The 19,772-nt window shown below is 45.9% G+C and overlaps 1 protein-coding gene across 3 annotated transcripts in view; it reads right to left on the bottom strand.

The window, feature by feature from the left end:
- Positions 1-1,236: 1,236 nt before the first annotated feature.
- Positions 1,237-19,772, bottom strand: part of ABTB3 (ankyrin repeat and BTB domain containing 3) — a 342,736-nt gene continuing 324,200 nt past the window's right edge. For all 3 annotated transcript variants that reach the window (XM_007540041.3, XM_060194352.1, XM_060194353.1), the window contains 3 exons: positions 13,524-13,592; positions 11,846-11,959; positions 1,237-3,361 (listed from right to left, as the gene is read on the bottom strand). In XM_007540041.3, coding sequence (XP_007540103.1) covers positions 3,152-3,361; positions 11,846-11,959; positions 13,524-13,592 — 393 coding nt within the window. In that variant the 3' untranslated portion in view covers positions 1,237-3,151. The remainder of the gene's footprint in view (positions 3,362-11,845; positions 11,960-13,523; positions 13,593-19,772) is intronic.

The following is a 19,772-nucleotide window of genomic DNA, read 5'->3' as shown; positions in this document are numbered from 1 at the left end:
AAGCGTCAACCCGGCTTTGACCTAGCATGTTATGATTGGGCCCTCCTCAATCGCTATCGAACAGGCCATGGCCGGTGAGCCGCTATGTTCCATCGCTGGGGAGCCAGAGACGACCCGAACTGCCCCTGCGGCTACAGACAGACTATGACCCACATAGTCAACGACTGCCACCTCTCCAGATTCAAAGGAGGTCTCGAAACTTTACATCAGGCTCAACCTGACGCTGTTGACTGGCTACGGAAGAAGGGCAAACACTAGAAGAAGAATTCCTGTCTCTCTCCTTTTCAACATTTATTGTTAAACATTTTAAATATTTTATTTATTTACTAGAGAAAGAAATCAAGAGGGAGAGAGACAGAGACACCTGCAGCCCTGCTTTACCACTTGAGAAGCTTTTCCCTGGCAGATGGAGACCAAGGGACTGAACCCAGGTCCCTGTGCACTGTAATGTGTATGCTCAACTGGGTTTGCCACCACTGAGCCCAGGCTTTTAAAAATATATATATTTATTTATTATTGGATATTGACAGAAAGAAATTGAGGGGTGGGGGAGGTAGAGAGCTAGAGAGACAGAGAGACACCTTCAGCCTTGCTTCACCACTCATAAAGCTTCCCTCTTGCAGGTGGGGACCAGGGGCTTGAACCTGGATCCTTATGCACTTTAATGTGAGTGCTTATCCAGGTGTGCCACTGCCTGGCCCCGGCTCCTTTACTTATTTATTTATTATTTATTTTAATATTTTATTTCTTGAATTTTTATTTTTTAAATTTATTTTCCCTTTTGTTGCCCTTTTTTTTAAATTGTTGTTGTAGTTATTATTGATGTTGTCATTGTAGGACAGAGAGAAATGGAGAGAGGAAGGGGAGACAGAGAGGGGGTGAGAAAGATAGATACCTGCAGACCTGCTTCACCGCCTGTGAAGTGACTCCCCTGCAGGTGGGGAGCCGGGGGCTTGAACCTGAATCCTTACGCTGGTCCTTGCGCTTTTTGCCACGTGCGCTTAACCCGCTGTGCTACTGCCCAACTCCCTAATATTTTATTTCTTTATGAGAGAGAGAGAGAGAGAGAGAGAGAGAGAGAGAGACCAGAGTAGCACCCCGTCACATGCCAGAGCCTCACACACACAAATCCTGTGTTGTATCCACTGAGCCACCTCCCAGACCCACACCCTCCAGTCTCATAACCGAGTAAAGCTGGGTAGAGACCACACTCAGACCACACATATGATGCACGGCTTGGGGGAAAAATCACTTGATTTAATGACAGAGAAAGCACACCAAAGGATAACAGAAGCCGATCAGGAGTTGCCCTGGTGCAGGCCATTACCCAGAGGCCCAGCTAGCAGGAGACATTCACGGGAAGTTGGTGTGGGGCTACGGGGACACCCACACAGAGTCTCTGAGAACAGGGACAAGGTCTGACAGTGGATCTGTACTTGGACTTGGCAGCAGTTCTTCCCCTTCCTACATATGATGGTAGGGTCTGGGGAGCTTTTGCAAATGACCAGGCCTGCTGTTGTACTGGCCACACAGATGAGTCAAATGTTGCAGACGATACATGACCTGAGCCCTCCATGGGCCACAGCCACGGAACAGGATGCTGATCCTCAGGACAAAGGCTCCAGGAGCTGGCACACGTAAGGGGATGAGAAGCAGCTCCTTTAGAATCTGTGCATGACTTCCCAAATGCATGCTAGGAAATGGGGTGATCCATGGAACTCCGCCACCGTCCCCCCCAGGGTAAGTCATTTTCCTGGCGTTTACTGCATATATTGAGGCTTCCAATGAAAGGGCCAGGGGAAAAAAAAGAAGGCAGCAACTCAAAAAAGTATTTGGAATATTGTGGCACTTCACTAATCTTTGTTGTTTATAATATATGGCAGAGCAAACAGAACTCTGTCGATAGAAGCTTTCATACTGTACACTCTCGGAATACAGAAAAGAACCTGTCCTATCATACATGTTTCCTCTTGAAAAATAATCTAACATAGTTATGTTCTCTGGCTAGTAACAAACTATTCACATCTTCTGAGAATACAGAGAAAACTCTGGGAGTATTAGTAAATTCTCTGACGTGCTCCCCCCACCCGCCCCTGCTCCCCTATTCCGCAATTCTGGATAATCTAGGAACACAGTTCTGTAAAAGCATCCTGGAATCATTCATAATCAAGAGACGAATGGATATGTTGGTTTCAACAAATGGACTCTGTGCAAGAAGTAATGGAAAAGCTTTACCTTGGCAGACATGAAGCACGAACGTAATATTTTACAGGTTCGGGCCCATGCAAATGCATGTTTGTTATGTGGGGGGTGTATTGTACTGTCACCCAATCCACGATTAGCATGCAGGCTGTTTTCAACTACTGGATTAGAGATAATTACTGGCAGTGCACCTCTTGAGTGTAACCATGATCACTAAGGCAAGATAATTTCACCTTATAAAGAGTATCAGCAATATCTTGTCAGATGCATGTTTAAACAGGGTGGACCTGTGACTGACTGGTCTAACAAAAAGAAGGACCTCAAAACACAGATCGTGAAACACGATTAGGTTGAAAAGGAATTGTTAAGCTTTTAGAAATATATTTTTTTTAAACTACAAGGTTGCCCTGTTGGCTGGTTTGTTGTTTTTCCTTTATTAATGTTTTAAAAAGTCCTGACCCCTAAAAAGTTGCCAAATGATTTTTTCCTGGCTGGTAACAGTCTCACCCTCCTGTCACCTCAGCTGACTTTTTGCAGCAATTGAGGTCCTTGTCATGGGTAATATGATACTTAGAGGTCAGTAGAGTGAGTTTTCCACTTGCCCACAAGGAACTGGAACCATGTTTACATCTCAGTTCCTCCATTCCAGCCACAGTGGTCCCAGGGCTGTAACCAAATGGGCTTCTTTGATTGCCCTGGGGTGAAACCTTCAAGCTCTGGCCCGAGCTGCAGACTGTTGGAGTGGCCTTTTGTTTGTCAGCTGGAGCTTATAGGGTCTGAACTTGCTGATTCAAGCTGATTCAAGAGGAGAGGAGGCAGTAGAGGCAGCCCCTCAGCCCAGCCCCAGTCGCCGCCACCAGGTGAAAGTTCATTCGCAGGTGTCTGTGTGAAGCCAGTGTGGCAGGAGACCTGGAAGGCTCCCCGGGGAGCGTTCCCAGCACCCAGTGTCTCACACCACAGAGCCTTTGGAAGAGGACAAGTGGATGGACTGAATCCTGATGGCCAACGTCCTCTGTAAGTCCTGGAGCACATCCTGGCCCGTCCCTTCACCATTTTTGTCATAGAGGAGCTGCTTGAATGCTTCGTTTTCAATAAGGACCATCATGTTTTTGAGAAAGTAGCCTTCACAATATGCTGAGAGCTCTGTGACACCAAGGAACTGTGGGGGAGTGGAGAGGAAGCAGGAGATGGTTATGTTTCTGAAAGGTACCTGCTGCTTCCATAAGTGAGAATGGACCTCCTAGGAAGGTGGATGGTCTGCAGTGGGGGCCTGCTTTTCCACCTTTGCTGCATTCATACCTGGAGACATGACTCTGTGGCCACTCCTGTTAAGAGGCTGGGCATGACTGTCCATTGCTGGGTCTTATGACTAGGATGTAGCAGAAGTGAGAGGTGCCAATTCTTTTCTGACCAAGAACTGCCAATTCTGAACTAGCTTCAGATGGCTGTGTGTGCTGTGAGCTCTCTTGGGACTCTGCCTTGACCATGAATCAGGCTCAGGCCTGTTGGGAAGGTGAGTCAACCCAAAGCTCAGCCTGGACCAGCCAAGCCAACCACGCTGACCTCAGAAGCAAGGCCACTGAAATCAGCCATCCTGGCCACTCATGTGCTAAAAGAAACACTGGTTTTTCTTCTGGCTTCTGTTTATTATGTGGGAGCTAGCCAGCATGCAAATGACATCACAGATGTGGTTCTTAGCTCTTCACAAACATGAGCTCATTTAATTCTTACTACAATCCTGAGTGATCACTGCTTAGCTATTTCCTCTTATTTTGGGTACTGCCTCCCAATCATAATTGATGTTTCCCTTAGGCCATTTGGAAATATCTGGAAACAGTCTTTTTTTTTTTTTTTCTTCCCAGAGTCCCACCCAACTCTGGTAATTGGTGTGCTAGAGATTTAAATCTGGGGCCTCTTGCATGCAAGTCCTAAGCAATCCTGCTATGTCCCTTAGAAACATTTCTGGTTGCCACTAAACATCAGAGAATGCTCACAGGACAGACCCCATGGTGAAGAATTATATAGCCCATGCTATATTGAGCTTGAGAAATTGATCTAGAGACATGATTCCAGACTGAGCAAACCAATGCAGAAAGGTCTGTGTCCATTCACTTAGTTCTTGGTTGTAAGTCTCAGCAAAGGACTCAGTAGACAGAAGATACTCAGTAAGTATTTGTGGAATGTGTCACAGTGGAACTTTGAGCATAATGATTCTGATGGTGGATGCTCATTGAGAGTAACAGATGTGCTTGGCCCTATGCATACATCTTCTCATGCAATCCTGCAAAGGCCTCAAGAGGCAGTGACTATTACCATCTCTAACTTACAGATGGGAAGTGGAGACAAGAGAGTGTCTAGCACAGAGACAGAAACGGGATGAAGATAATGCAAGCCCTGCGTGCCATGTGTACTACTATTCACATGCACTACCTCTAGCCCGAGACCACCAACCAGAGGATAGCTTTCACCCACAGCAGGCTTGGTGGAGGAATGAATGTTTAAGATATGGAAGCAAATGTGGAGAGGTGGGTTGGCTGTCTGTGTGCCAACCTTTCCTTAGTTTCCAGAACTTGCAGCTCTCTCTACTGTTAATACACTGGCTACTCAGTTATCTGTTCACTGTTCCTGGAGATGGCATCCTGCTGCTTTGTTTAGGGGGCTGAGTTGTCTTAACTGCTGCATCCTCTTCAAGAGCTCCCTAATATTCTGACCTTTACACCAGACTTGCACTTGATATTGCTAGTTGTGACATGGAGGATGCAGGCTGGGGCTCTGGACCCCTTTTGTATATGTGGCTGGGGTTGGCTCTCCTGATCACAGGCTCATTTTGGCTTATTTTCAACATTAGGAATAATGACATCTGCATTGCAGACCTGCTTGGAGCACTCAGAGGAATCTGACTTTAAACTGCTGGTTTAAAGAAGGGTAATGTAGGGGTATGTAGCTAAGGCAGGGGGCTCTGGATTTCTTCCAGATTTTGTCACTTACTAGCCATCTGTGGTTGGGAAAGTTATTTAATCTCTTTGTGCCTCTATTTTCCCAGCGATAAAACGGGGATAGTGAGAGTACTACCCAATACACTGTTGCTGGGATTAAAAGAGATGATAACATGGAGCAACTGTAGTCATGCTGACTTGTATTCAGCACTCACTCAATACCTGTTATGTCATTATGAATGTGAGCTATTTAAAATCAAGACTTGGGAGTCAGGCAGTAGTGCAGGGGGTTAAGTGCACGTGGCGCACAGCGCAAGGACTGCCGTAAGGATCCTGGTTCGAGCCCCTGGCTCCCCACCTGCAGGGGAGTCACTTCACAGGCAGTGAAGCAGGTCTGCAGGTATCTATCTTTCTCTCCCCCTCTCTGTCTTCCCCTCCTCTCTCCATTTCTCTCTCTGTCCTATCTAACAACAACAATAACTACAAAAATAAAAAACAACAAGGGCAACAAAAGGGAAAATAAATAAATAAATATAAAAAAGAAAATTAAAACAAACAAACAAAAAAAAAAGGGCAACAAAATCAAGACTCTTAGGCCAGCAAGATAGCTCACTTAGAGTATACTTGCAGGGGCTGGGTAGTGGTGCATCTGGTTGAATGCACACATTACAGTGCGCAAGGGCCTGGGTTCAAGCCTCCAGTCCCCACCTGCAGGAGGGAAGCTTCACAAACAGTGCTATAGGTCTCTCTCATCTTCTTATTCTTCCTTCTAAATTTCTCTCCGTCTCTATCCAAAATAAATAAGTAAAATATATAAAAAAAGAATATGCTTGTTTTGTCATGAGCATGACGTACCTGGTCCCCACTGCACTGAGGGAAACTTGGGTGCTGTGGTGACTCTCTCTGCCTCGCTGTCTCTTTTTATCTAAAAAAGCTGACCTAGAGTGGTAAAGCAAAAAAGAAAAAAAAAATCATGACTCTCTATCTCACTAAGTGACCCAGCAAATTACAAAATCTGCTTTTGCAAATAAAGTTTTCTTGAAACAAACATTTATTTATGTATTACCTATGGCTATTTTTGTGTTCAATGCAGGGTGATAGGCCATTGCTGAAAATGTTTAATCTCTTACAAAAAAAGCTTGCTAACTCCTGTTATAGGCCCTTTTAGGGGGAAAAGACCAACTACTAATTCTTTTCTCATGGATCCAGTTTCTGTTAAATAGTAGAGGCTCAATGAACACTAGTGAATGGGTCCCCTGGACTCCAAATTTGGATTCTTTTCATCACAGTCCAATGTTGAGTTATTCAATCTGATGACCTAGCTTGCTCTTTTTCCTTCCTTCCTTCCTTCCTTCCTTCCTTCCTTCCTTCCTTCCTTCCTTCCTTCCTTCCTTCCTTCCTCCCTCCCTCCCTCCCTCCCTCCCTCCCTCCCTCCCTCCCTCCCTTCTTTCTTTCTTTCTTTCTTTCTTTCTTTCTTTCTTTCTTTCCTTTTTTTCCCTATTAGAGCACAGCTCAGCTCTGGCTTGTGATAGTGCCAAGGACTGAACCTGTGACCTTTGGTGCCTCAAGCATGGAAATATTTTTTTTATTTAAAAAAATTATTTATTTATTTATTTATTTTTGCCTTCAGGGTTATTGCTGGGGCTTGGTGCCTGCACTCAAATCCACTGTTCCTGAAGGCTATTTTTTCCCCTTTTGTTGCCCTTGTTGTTTTATTGTTTATCTTGTTGTTTTATCATTGCTGTGGTTATTATTGTTGTTGTTATTAATGTCATTTTTGTTGGATAAGACAGAGAGAAATGGAGAGAGGAGGGGAAGATAGACACCTGTAGACCTGCTTCACTGTTTGTGAAGCGACCCTCCTGCAGGTGGGGAGCCGGGGGCTTGAACCAGCATCTTTATGCCGGTCCTTGCGCTTTGCACTATGTTCGCTTAACCCGCTGAGCTACTGCCCAACCCCCTATTTATTTATTTCGTACTGTGTAGAGAAAAAGAGAAGTTGAAAGGCAAGGGGGAGATAGGGAAGGAGAGAGACAGAGAAGCACATGCAGCACCGTTTCAAGCATGAAAGACTTTTTTTGTATAACCATTATGCTATCTCCATAGACTTTTCTCTTTTTCTTTTTTCCCCGTTGATTGTTCTTTTTATTAACATGAAAACGCCCAGGAAAAGGGTTATGAGAATCTCCAGGGCCTCTTCTCCTTGAGTGACTGCATAGGTAAGGGCAGCTTTGCCAGGAAAACAAAGATGACTAAACCATGATTTATGGAATGGGCTTCTGACCTGTCTAATGTCCCACAGCTGTCTGAAGTATGGATGCAGCATAGAGCTAAGGCCGCTAAGACCTTGTGGAATATGGCTGTTACCATCCAAATGCCTGCGGATTTCCAAACTGAGTGCTGGTTTCTCATCTTCTCTCTCTCACTAAACTATCCTCAATTTGCAGACAGTCTGCCAGTAATAGAGTCCACATGGTGTGTGATCATTAGCAATTGCTGCAGTATCCACAGCACAGGAGGAGCAGTGCACAGAATGGCGGGGGCTGGGGGTTAGGGGGAGGGCAGCTGGCATTGAGCTGTCCTTCATGCAAATATCACAAAGTGCAGACATGAGGGAGTCAGGGAGGCTGGGGGGGGGGGTGCTACTGGTCTGTGAGAGCAGAGCTCAAAGTGCCTTCACTGATGAGAGACAGTTCTCTGCCACAGGTGCTCTAAGCCTGCAGCACTAATTTTTTGGGGGGTATGGGGTAGGAATGTTGGGCTGCAGGCTCACCCTGAATCCAAGTGCATCATTAAATAACAAGTTCTACTCAGATGCCGCCAAAGAGCCAGAGAAGGGACTAACAGGATGCAGTGGAACTCAGGCCAAGGTGGTGGACCAGTCAGTCCCCATGTAGATGTGGGGTTCACAGGGCAATGTGAGCGTTCATGGCCGGGGGTATGGTGGAGGAACATAGGAATATGATCTCTTTTCCTGAGGAGGGAGAGGGACACGGTGGGGGGGGGGGGCAGGAGGGGGAGAGGGAGAGAGACTGACTCTCTGAATGCTTTCTTGCAAAGTAATGAGCTGAGACAAGAATGTGTTTGCTATATCCTAAGGAAACAGATTCTTATAAAAGGCTATCTTAAGGGAGTCGGGCAGTAGCACAGCAGGTTAAGTACAGGTGGTGCAAAGCACAAGGACCGGCATAAGGATGCCGGTTCGATTCCCCGGCTCCCCACCTTCAGGGGAGTTGCTTCACAGGCAGAAAAGCAGGTCTGCAAGTGTCTGTCTTTCTCTCTCCCTCTCTGTCTTCCCCTTCTCTCTCCATTTCTTCTGTCCTATCCAACAATGACAACAATCATAACTACAACAGTAAAAAACAAGGGCAACAAATGGGAATAAATAAATATTTAAAAAAAGGCTTCCTTAAACAAATACATATGCGTAGGTGTGTAGGAAGTAGCCTGCTTATATTTCATTTACTGATCATTAATTGGCAATTTTTGGAGTGTCAAGGGTTATTGTACATATTTCAGATGTTAGGGCAGCTCAGTAAACATATTTAAGACATAACACAGGGTTAACAGACTTGGAATGGACCAAATCTAGGTTTCCACATCTGCACATACACCTCAAAGGACTAAAAGGAGGGACTCAGCAGGTATTCCACATCTGTGTTGTAGCAGCACATTCACAATAGCAAAAATGGTGGAAGCAGCAGCTCCTGTCCACTGGCAGGCGAATGGGCGAACACACTAATATAGACACATGGAGGAATATTACTCAACCTTCTTTATTCTTTGATAAAACAGAGAGAAATTGAGAGGGTGGAGGAGATATCAAGGGAGAGAAAGATAGACACCTGCAGACCTGCTTCACCATTCAGAAAGTCCCCCGTCCCCCCCGCAGGTGGGAAGTGGGGGCTCAAACCCAGGTCCTTGAGCACGGCGACATGTGCGCTTAACTAGGTGTACCACTGCCTGGCCCCTATTGTTCAGCCTTTGAAACACGAACATGGGTGAGGCATGAAGACATTTATGCTAAATGTATGAGCCAGACAAGAAAGGCCAAATGTTCTACGATTCCACGTCAGTGAGGCACCTAGAAGTCATCAGCTTCACAGAGGTGGGGGGAGAGGGGAATGGGAGGGTCATGGTTTTATGGATTCAGGGTTTTGCCTGGTAAGATACATTCTGGAGGTGGATGGTGTTGGTGGCTTCAAGACAGTGTGAAGACTGTCACCAAACAGTACAATGAGAAATGGTTAAAAGGGCGTATTTCATGTTGTGTATATTTCACCTCTCTCTCTCTCTCTCTGATAGCTGTGAGACCTTATGCAGGTTATTTCACCTCTCTGTGCCTCTGTTTCCTTATTATGACAAAGAACTAATACATTATTTACCTATAGTGGTTGTGGCAAGGATTTGAAAAGAGATGGCAGCAAAACGCAAGGACCAGAGTAAGGATCCTGGTTTGAGACTCCAGTTCCCCACCTGCAGGGGAGTCGCTTCACAGGCAGTGAAGCAGGTCTGCAGGTGTCTATCTTTCTCTCCCCATCTCTGTCTTCCCCTCCTCTTTCCATTTATCTCTATCGTTCGTCCTATCCACAATGAACGACATCAACAACAACAATAATAACCACAACAAGGCTATAACAACAAGGGCAACAAAAAGAGGGAAAAAAAAGGCCTCCAGGAGCAGTGGATTCATGGTGCACTGAGCCCCAGCAATAACCTTGGAGGCAAAAACAACAACAACAACAACAAAAAATAAAATAAAAGAAAAGAGATGGCAACAAGAAGCCACTTAGCACAGGTAAAAATACTAAGAGAGTTCTCACCTAGTGTTGGCTTGAGACAGCAGATCACATCTCAAATGGAACCTGATTTTCCACAAGGATCTGAGAAAGCATTATTCACAACTGGCACAGCATTATTCACAGCTGAAGCTGTGGGAGGCCTGTGTACTGAGCCCGTTTGACAAGAGTGGGTTTGTCTAAAATTAATTCCTGATCGTCAGATATGAACCCATCTGACCTCTATACATGAGACTAAATGAAATGGCACCTGGCCCAGTCCTTTTAATCCTCTCAGCCCCAGGTTATTCACAAGCAAAATAATTGGATAAAAAATCACTGATTCCAGGAGCCAGAAGATAGTTCACCTGGTGGGGCACTTGCCTTGACAAATGTACAGCCAGACTTGAGCCCTGGCACCACATGGGAGTTCCAGAGCACTAGAGGAAGCTCTAGTGGTATGGCATCTCTCCCTCTCTTTGCCGCCTGCCATTCTTTATTTGAAACAAAAAGAGTGAAAAAGTCAGCCTGGGAACAGTGAAATCATTCCCGTGCTAGGATCTAGTGCCTCAAAAATAAAATCAATGTTTCCTGGAGGTGGGGAAGGTGGTTTACTGGTAGAACGCATGGTTTATTCGAGGCCTTGGGTTCAATACTCAGCACAGCACAAAAACAAGAAAGTCTAAAACCAAATGAAACATCCTTGTGGTGAAACAATACACTTATCTTCATCTCTCACACACACACACACACACACAAAATCAGTGTTTTATAAAAGCCAGAGTGAAGGCTGGTCTTGGGGTGGCTGCACTAAGGCACCTCTGGGAGATTGTTAAAATATAGATTCCCAGGATGGCAGGACGAAGACAGAGCACTCTCTCCAGTGATGGTGCTAAGTAGCCAGCTCTTGGGCCCCGCCTCCTGAGGTGGACTCCATGGACCCTTCCAGGGCTGACAACCTATTTAGAATTCTTTCAACATCCCAGCACCACCAGGGATACTGACCTCAACAATGCCTGTCCCCATGATGGACTGGATTGGTCTGTGACTGTCCTGGACAGAGATGTGAGGTGAGGTGACTCTAATGTGCACCCACCCAGTGCTGGGACCTACAGCTCTAGAATAGGGGTTCTTACCCTTGTGGCTGAACCAGAATCACCTGTAGATTTTGTGAAGCCAAACTCTGAGAATCTTATACAGCAGGTCTCAGGTGGAGTCCCAGGAACAGACATCCCCCCCTTTCTTTCCCTTTCTCTCTCTCTCTCTCACTCGATCTCCCTTTCCCCTCCTCCCTCTCTCTATCCTTCTCCAGTGCTGGGATAAAAATCTAGGGGCCTCATGCATGTTCTCCACTGATGAGCCACAGAGAGAAAGCAGAGGAGGGAGAGAGACACCAAAGCACAACTCCACCATCCCTGGTGCCCCCTGGTGCTCTTCATGGTGCTCCCACATGGTGCTAGGGCCTAAACACAGGGCCTCAGGCATGGAAGGTTATGTGCTCTACTTGCTGAGTCCCCTCCCTGGTCCAGTAGCCTATATTCCTAACCTGTTCCTAGATGATGCTGAGCCACTATTCCTGAACCTCTTGACCCCAGTTGTATCTCAGAACAACAGAAGAGGCTGTGGGAGGCTGCCCAGGTCTACTGTGTGAGGCTGTGAAGTCATTGACAGGCACCTTCTGGTTGAGGACAACTCTTCTCTGGGAACTCGTGAGATCCTGTTTTCACTGCTTTGAGGGGTGTGTGGATGAAGGGAGAGGTTATCTTTCTGGAGCAGGAAGCTGCTCTTGGGGAGAGAAGGAGGAGCCCAGCATGACTCTGCCTGCCTGCCTGCCTGACTGATTTTGTGTGTATAGGGGTGGGGTGGGGTGGGGGTGGGGAGTCATGCTCACATCACTGAGTAAGAAAGCCTGGGTGTGGCACTGCTCACCTTGGCATGGTTGTAAATGTCCACACAGTTGTCTGTGTTGATCCCTTTTGCACAGATGATCTCGCAGTGCCGCTGCAAAGCCTCTAGCTGGAAAAACTTAGCAGCCGACAGAAGCTAAAAGAAAAGAAAAAAAAAAAAAAACACGAACAAGAGTGTTAAACATTGGTAGAGGGGAAAGAACTGGAACAAAGGGGTGATTGCCAGTAGGTCACTTGAAAGCACAAAGATTTGGGGTCAGAAGGTAAGCTCAGTCAGGAGAATGAATCTCTTCCAGGTATGAGGTCATGAGGTCCTGAGTTTAAGCCCCAGCCGGCCCCACATGGGTGCACCAAGGACAACAACAGGGAGCTCCATGGGTGGGCAGAGTGGTGCTGGCCCCAATCCACAGCCTTGTTTCCGTTTCTTTCTGCCCAAAGCCAAATCCCTAATCCTTTCTAGAAGCAGAACTCTATTTTAAAATGTATTTATTCAATGAGGAAGAAATTTTTGTCACGTAAAGACATTCCTTAATTCACAGCCTGTCACTGACACAATGGCTGAGTATAGAACCTTCCCCTTCCCCAATGTTTCCAGGTATCCTCCAGCTGGATACTGAAATTCAGCCTCTTTTTTTTTTCTTTTTCTCCCTCCTGTTACTGCTTGTTAGTATGTATTTTAGAAAAAAAAAAAAGGAAGTCAGGCAGTGGTGCATCCAGTTGACAGCACACATAACAATGCTCAAGGACCTGGGTTTGAGCCCCAGACCACCTTCACCCCAGACCTTCAGGTCTGCAGGTATCTATCTTCCTCTCTCCCTCTCTCCTTCTCTATCTCCCCCTCCCCTCTCAATGTCTTATCTGTCCTATCTAATAAAACAGAAAGGAAAAAATGGCCATCGGAGTGATAATCTTGGTGACAATTAAAAAAAAAAAAGAATTAAAGATATTTGACCAGGGAGGCCACTCAGCAGGTGTGTGTGTGTGTGTGTGTGTGTGTGTGTGTGCGCACATGCGCATGCACTCAAGGCCCTCTTTTAACTCCCTTCCTAGAAGTAGAACATATTTATTTATTTATTTATTTATTTTCCCTTTTGTTGCCCTTGTATTTTTATTGTTGTAGTTATTGATGTTGTCATTGTTAGGACAGAGAGAAATGGAGAGAAGAGGGGAAGACAGAGAGACACCTGCAGACCTGCTTCACTGCCTGTGAAGGGACTCCCCTGCAGGTGGGGAGCCAGGGGCTCGAACTGGGATCCTTACACTGGATCGCACCACGTGTGCTTAACCTGCTGCGCTACCGCCCGACTCTCAGAACCTTTTTTTAATAAAACATAATTATTTAATGGGAGATACCAGTATATACTGATATGGTACCAAGTATAAGTAAAGTGAAAGCCAAAACAAAATAAAGCAATACAGCAACACAAAAAGGTTGGATTGGAGAGGTAGCTGAGTGACACAGTGTATACTTTGCATGTGTGATGCCCAGACTTCGGAGGTTTTGGGAGGGGGGTTCTGAAGAGGAGCCTAAGGAGAGAGGCCTACAGAGGCTGCAGGACCCCAGAGTGTGTATTCAGACAGAAAACCCAACCAACCAAACAAACAAAAAACTTGCATGGGTCTCCCAAACAAAGCAAAGGTGAGTTAGTGATCTTGTTTTCAGAGCTGCCACCTGCCCTGTGACACCCTGGATGCCTTACCTCCATGATCTCGTTGTTTTTAATGAGAAGAGACTCTGGGCCACCATAGTAGAGATACTGCATGACCAGCTGGAAGAAAACACACAGTGAGCCACCCAGCCAGATCCTCCCCCCCTCCCGCTGCCATTCCTGCCTTTGACTCTGCTTCCTGGAAGATCCACTTAGAATAGTTCTTCAGGGGAGTCAGGCTGTAGCGCAGTGGGTTAAGTGCAGGTGGTGCAAAGCACAAGGACCGGCATAAGGATCCCGGTTCGAACCCCGGCTCCCCACCTGCAGGGGAGTCGCTTCACAGGCGGTGAAGCAGGTCTGCAGGTGTCTATCTTTCTCTCCTCCTCTCTGTCTTCCCCTCATCTCTCCATTTCTCTCTGTCCTATCCAACAACGACAACAATAATAACTACAACAATAAAACAACAAGAGCAACAAAAGGGAATAAATAAATAAAATAAATATAAAAAAAAAAGAATAGTTTTTCAGGCTGGAGAGACATGTACACACATACTCGCGCACGCGCGCACACACACACACACACACAAACACACACATATTGGATTGTTGGAAAAGTCATGGCACAGTCTTACATAGAAAATCATATACACTATTTTCTAGATAATTATTATTATTTTTTTTTTGCCTCCAGGGTTATCTCTGGTGCTCAGTGCCCATGCTTAGAATCCACTGCTCCTGAGGCCATTTTTTCCCCCTTTGTTGCCCTTGTTGTTGTTATTATTGTTGTTATTGCTGTCACTGTTGTTGGATAGGACGAGAGAAATTAAGAGAGGAGGGGAAAATAGAGAGGAGGAAAGATAGACACCTGCAGACCTGCTTCATTGCTTGTCAAGTGACCCCATGCAGGTGGGGAGTGAGAGCCTGAATACAGGTCCTTGCTCATTGTGACATGTACGCTCAACTAGGTGCACCATCGCACGGCCCCTTAAATAATTGTTTAATTTGTTATTAATAGTTTGTTATAAGATTACAGTGTACAGTTCTACACCACACACCCACCAACAAAGTTCTGTGTCCCCACCCTTCCACCTCTTAAAGATAAGCACCAGAGTTCTCACAGGTCTTACAGTTTGTTTGCTTCTGTTTTGTTTGGATTTTTTTTTTTTGGGGGGGCAAGTTCATGTAAATCAGATCTCTATATTCCACATATGAGTGAAACCATCTGGTAGTTTTTGTTCATCTACTTACTTATTTTACTAAGCATAATCACCTCTAATTCCATCTACTTTGTCCAAAAGGACATAATATCTTTTTTGATTGAAGAGTAATATTCCATGGAGTATATATCCTATAATTTATTTAGCCAGTCATCTAATGATGGGCATTTAGGCTGCTTCCACTCTGACTATTGTGAACAATGCAGCTATGAACATAGGGGTGCATGTGTCTCTTCTAATTAGTGTTTCAGTGTCAACTGAATAAATACCCCAGAGTGGTATTGCTGGGTCATAAGGAACTTCAATTTTTACTTCTGTTTCTTTCTTTTTATTTATTTACTTTCCCTTTTGTTGCCCTTTTTTATTGTTGTAGTTATTATTGTTGTCATCGTTGTTAGATAGGACAGAGATAAATGGAGAGAAGAAGGGAAGACAGAGAAGGGAAGAGAAAGATAGACACCTACAGACCTGCTTCACTGCCTGTGAAGCAACTCCCCTCCAGGTGGAGAGCTGGGGGCTAAAACCGGGATCCTTATGCTGGTCGCTGCTTCACGCCACATGTGCTTAACCTGCTGCACTACCTCCTGACTCCCCTTTCTTTCTTCTTCTTTTTTAAAAAAATATTTTATTTATTTTATTTTTGAGAGAGATGCAGAGGGAGAGAGAGAGAAACACCAGAGCACTGCTCAGCTCTGACTTATGGTGGTGTGGGGGACTGAACCTGGGACTTTGTAGCCTCAGGCATGAGAGTATGTTTGCATAACCACTATGCTATCTCCCCTGCCCTCCCCTTTCTTTTTTAATATTTATTTATTTTCCCTTTTGTTGTCCTTGGTTTTTTTTATTGTTGTTGTTGCTGTTGGATAGGACAGAGAGAAATGGAGAGAACAGGAGAAGACAAAGAGTGGGAGAAAGATAGACACCTGAAGACCTGCTTCACCGCCTGTGAAGTGACTCCCCTGCAGGTGGGGAGCCAGGGGCTCGAACCGGGATCCTTATGCGGGTCCTTGTGCTTCGCGCCATGTGCACTTAACCCACTGTGCTACCACCTGACTCCCGTTCTTTCTTTTCTTTTCTTCCCTTTTCTTTTCTTTTCTCTTCTTTTCCTTCTTTCTCTCTCTCTGTCTTTCTCTCTTTTTTGCCTCCAGGGTTATTGCTGGGGCTCGGTAGGTGCCTGCATTACGAATCCATTGCTCCTGGAGGCTTCTGTTGCCCTTGTTTATTGTTGTTGTTGTTATTGCCATCACTGTTGTTGGATAGGACAGAGAGAAATTGAGAGAGGAAGGGAATACAGAGAAGGAGAGAAAGAAAGACACCTGCAGACCTGCTTCACTGCCTGTGAAGCAAACCCCACCCCCCTGTAGGTGGGGAGCCGGGGGCTCAGACTGGGATCCTTTTGCTGGTCCTTGGGTTTTGTGCCATGTGCATTTAACCCACTGTGCCACCGCCCAGCCCCCTAATTTTTATTTGTTTAAGGACTCTCCATACAGCCTTCCAAAAAGGCTGTACCAGTTTGCATTCCCACCAGCAGCGTAGCAGAGTTGCTTTTCCCCCACAACCTCTCCAACATCTCACATACTTATTTTTAATGTGGTGCTGGCCCAAACTATTATTATTATTTATTTAAAGATTTACTTACTTATATTATTTTTGCTATTTATTATTAATATTTTATTGCTCAGCTCTGGCTTATGATGGTGCTAGGGATTGAACCTGGGACCTTAGAGCCTCAGCCATGAGAGTCTTTTTGTGTAATCATTATACTATCTCCCCAGCCCTATTTTCTAATTCTTTGAGAGACACAGAAAGACAAGGGGGTGAGGAGGAAGAAAAGAGAAGGAGGGGAGACAGGCAGATAGAGGGAGAGACATGAAGTACCATTCTACCTTCCCTGTAACTTCCCTCTATGTCACCTGTGGCACTGGGCCTTGAACCCAGGGCCTCCTGCACAGCAAGGCTGAGCTGTCTCCTGACCCTGCAAGAGTTGGTTGTTTTTCCTTAGTGCATGTTGGAATGGTTCTCCCAGGCTTCTGAGTCTAATTGTAAGTCAAACAGAACCATCCTTAGCTCTGTACCCATTTAAGGGCCACAAACATGGGTGGTTCTCCCACTACCCTACCCCACCCAGCCACTGCACATGCAGGGGGGCTTCCAGAGCCAGTGCCCTTGGCTGGTACCCTGGGCATATGGTCTGGTGTGACTCAAAAGTTTTGTGCTTCAGCACAGACTCTGGGCAGCCACTCTGTATTGTAACCGAACAAGATCCAAGAAGCAGGCAGGAGGGGCCCCAGGCTTCACTGACTCCTGGATGGGGTGCATGGTCCAGGCCAGGCCGTTCTTTGGTGCCAGTGAATAGGTGCAAACATCAAGGTGGCTGAGGCTTTGTGAAATTGTTGTATGCTTTACATTGGTTTGTTCTAGCTCTCCCCATGCCAAGAAAATTGGTTCAGTCCTGCTAGTTTCGCAGGCCCGCTTGTCCCTGCCCCAAGGAACCCTGAGAGAGTTCCAGAGTTCCAGAGTTCGAGAGTTCTTGGCGCCACCGTGGGGGAAGGAGGCAGGAGAGTTCTGTTTGGTGATTAGTTTGGTTTAGTTTATGAATCGTTGTTCCTGAATAAAGAAATACAGCTTCCCTGCCCAGCCGTGTGTCCTTGAGTCTCTGTCTACCGCTGCGATGCTAGCCAGGCCTGCTGGAGCTCCGAATTTTAACAACAGAAATGATGTCACAGCATTAATGACCTCTCCATATCCTCCTGATGGACCGTAAGTGTGGGGAAAGTGGCCTTATTCAAACGGATTTAGTCTCCTAGCTCTGTCTTGCAGAAAGGCAGGAGCCACAGCAATAACAGTAACAGCTGTGGTACTAACTGCCCTGGACTCAAGTACTTCTCCACCGTGTGAGCTCATTTATTCCAGAGCTCATAATGAATGGGGATCCCAGGGCTAATGGCATTTAAATTGGGGCATCCCAGGCCACATCCCAAGTCTGCCCACACCAGCCCTTCTGTGCAAGAGTATGAAGCAGGCCTTTATGGGGCCCAAGTGTTGGTTTATGGGTTGTTTTTCTTGGCGGCTGTGCGGCAGTGAGGAGCCGGGATTGAAATAGCGCCTGTAGCCTAGGTGGGATCCCCACTTCCAGGTGCAGCCATGGGACTCCCCACTCTCCTCCACATGTGGAATTAAACAGTCTAGGTGGGGGGTGGGAGGGAGGAGAGAAGAAAACTCACAGCAACTTCTTTTATGAAAATTCTTCTGTCAGCATAGACGTGGAGGCTCCCAGGGGCCTCCTTCTAGGTCAAAGTCAGTCTGACTTGACCTACTTTAAGCTACAAATGAGGCTCGAGCCCCTCTTTTATAAGGATGGGGTGGCCACAAGGAGAAGTCCCCAGGGCCTATTAAATCCTCCCTTCCCATTACAGACTCCAGGCTAATGTGGCTGGGAAACTGGCCCTGTCAAAAGCAATTACAAACCTCAGATTCCACTGGGTTGAGCAGGCCTCCTGTCCAGCAAGCCCACTCTGCAAACTTTTCCTGAGTGTCCACTGTACGCCTGTTATGATTCACCCTTCCCAGTGGGAAGATGGGGCGGAAGGGTGTGAGTGACCCCTTGACAAGCACTCAGAGGACTGGGGAAGTATGAGGAGCCCTGGGGCTGCTGGTGATTTCTGGGAAAGCCAGGTCAGGTTACCACACAAGGGAGGCAGCCAAGAGAATTGCTCTGTCCCTGGGGTTCCTGATTACAGGGTCAGTCACAATGCTGGGACTTTAGATATGTTTAAGGTATTCGAACCACCAAAGTTTTTTTTTTTTTTCTTTTCACTGCCAGGGATTTACTGCTCCTGGCCAACTTTTTCAATTTTTTCTTCCTCTTTTTAGAGATAGAGACAAAGGAAGCAGAGAGGCAGATAGGTCAAGAGGGAAGGAGAGAGAGAGAGAGAGAGAGAGAGAGAGAGAGATCATACACTGAAGCTTCCTTTAATGCAGTGGGGGCTGGACTCCAAGCTGTGCTGCACACATGGCAAACTAGTGCACTATCCATGTGAACTCTACCTGGCTGACTTTTTCAGACAGAAAGAGACTGAGAGATCGGGTGGGGATAGGGAAGACACCACAGCAACAAAAGATTCTCAAATGTGGTGGGGATCTGGGTCACATGCCATGGCAAAGCAGGCCACTACTTAGTTGAGCTATTCTACTGGCACTAATGACTTTAAAATTTTTTTGGGGGGCTGGGAGATAGTTCAGCAGGTAGAGCACATACTTTACCATCCATGAAGCCCTGGATTTAAGCCCTAGCAGTACATGGCATCACTATGAATAGCACCAAGGGAGATCCATGGGTGGTAGAGCAGAGCTGTGAGAGTAGTCTCTTCTCTCTGTGTGTTTCTTTCTCTCTCTTATCTTTTTATTACTTTCTCCAAATAAAGAATAAGAAAGCTAGGCTGGGGAAGTTACTTCGTGGTATGGTGCATTCAGGAGACCTGGGTCTATCACTGCCACTACATCAATATATATATATTTCATTTTGGATTCAGGAAACAGTCTATCAGGTACACTATACCCCTTAGTACAAATGAGGTGCTGGGTTCTATCATCAGCATCACATGGAAGCAATGTGGATAGTATTGAAGTGTGGCTGGAAGTGGCAGTGGGAGATACTCCAAGGATGGTGGATAGTGTTCTGGTGTCTATCTCTCTGTTCTCTCTCTGTCTCTCTCTGTGTGTGTGTCTCTCTCTCCTTCTCCTTCTTCCCTCTCTCCAAGTATATAAAATAAATCAATAGTACCTGCTCAGCAGAATTGTGTCTATGTAAGTCCCTTGGTCCATCCCCTGGAGCTCCATAAAATAAAGGAATTTTATTGCTTTTTATGAAAGAGACCAGAACATTGCTTTATCATATTGGGGCCTAGGGATTGGACCCAGGACCTGACACATAAAACCATGTGCTCTAATCCTGGGCTTCTTCAGTGTCAAAACCCTCTTTCTTTCTTTTTTTCTTTTTGGTTTTGTTTTTAGTATTTTATTTTATTTATTTATTTATTTTACCCTTTGTTTCCCTTGTTGTTTTATTGTTGTTGTTATTGATG

This window comes from Erinaceus europaeus, chromosome 7 (assembly GCF_950295315.1).
Source record: "Erinaceus europaeus chromosome 7, mEriEur2.1, whole genome shotgun sequence".
Taxonomy (NCBI): Eukaryota; Metazoa; Chordata; class Mammalia; order Eulipotyphla; family Erinaceidae; genus Erinaceus; species Erinaceus europaeus.
Note: the sequence above shows the minus strand (reverse complement) of the source record. Positions and strands in the feature narration are given on the sequence as shown.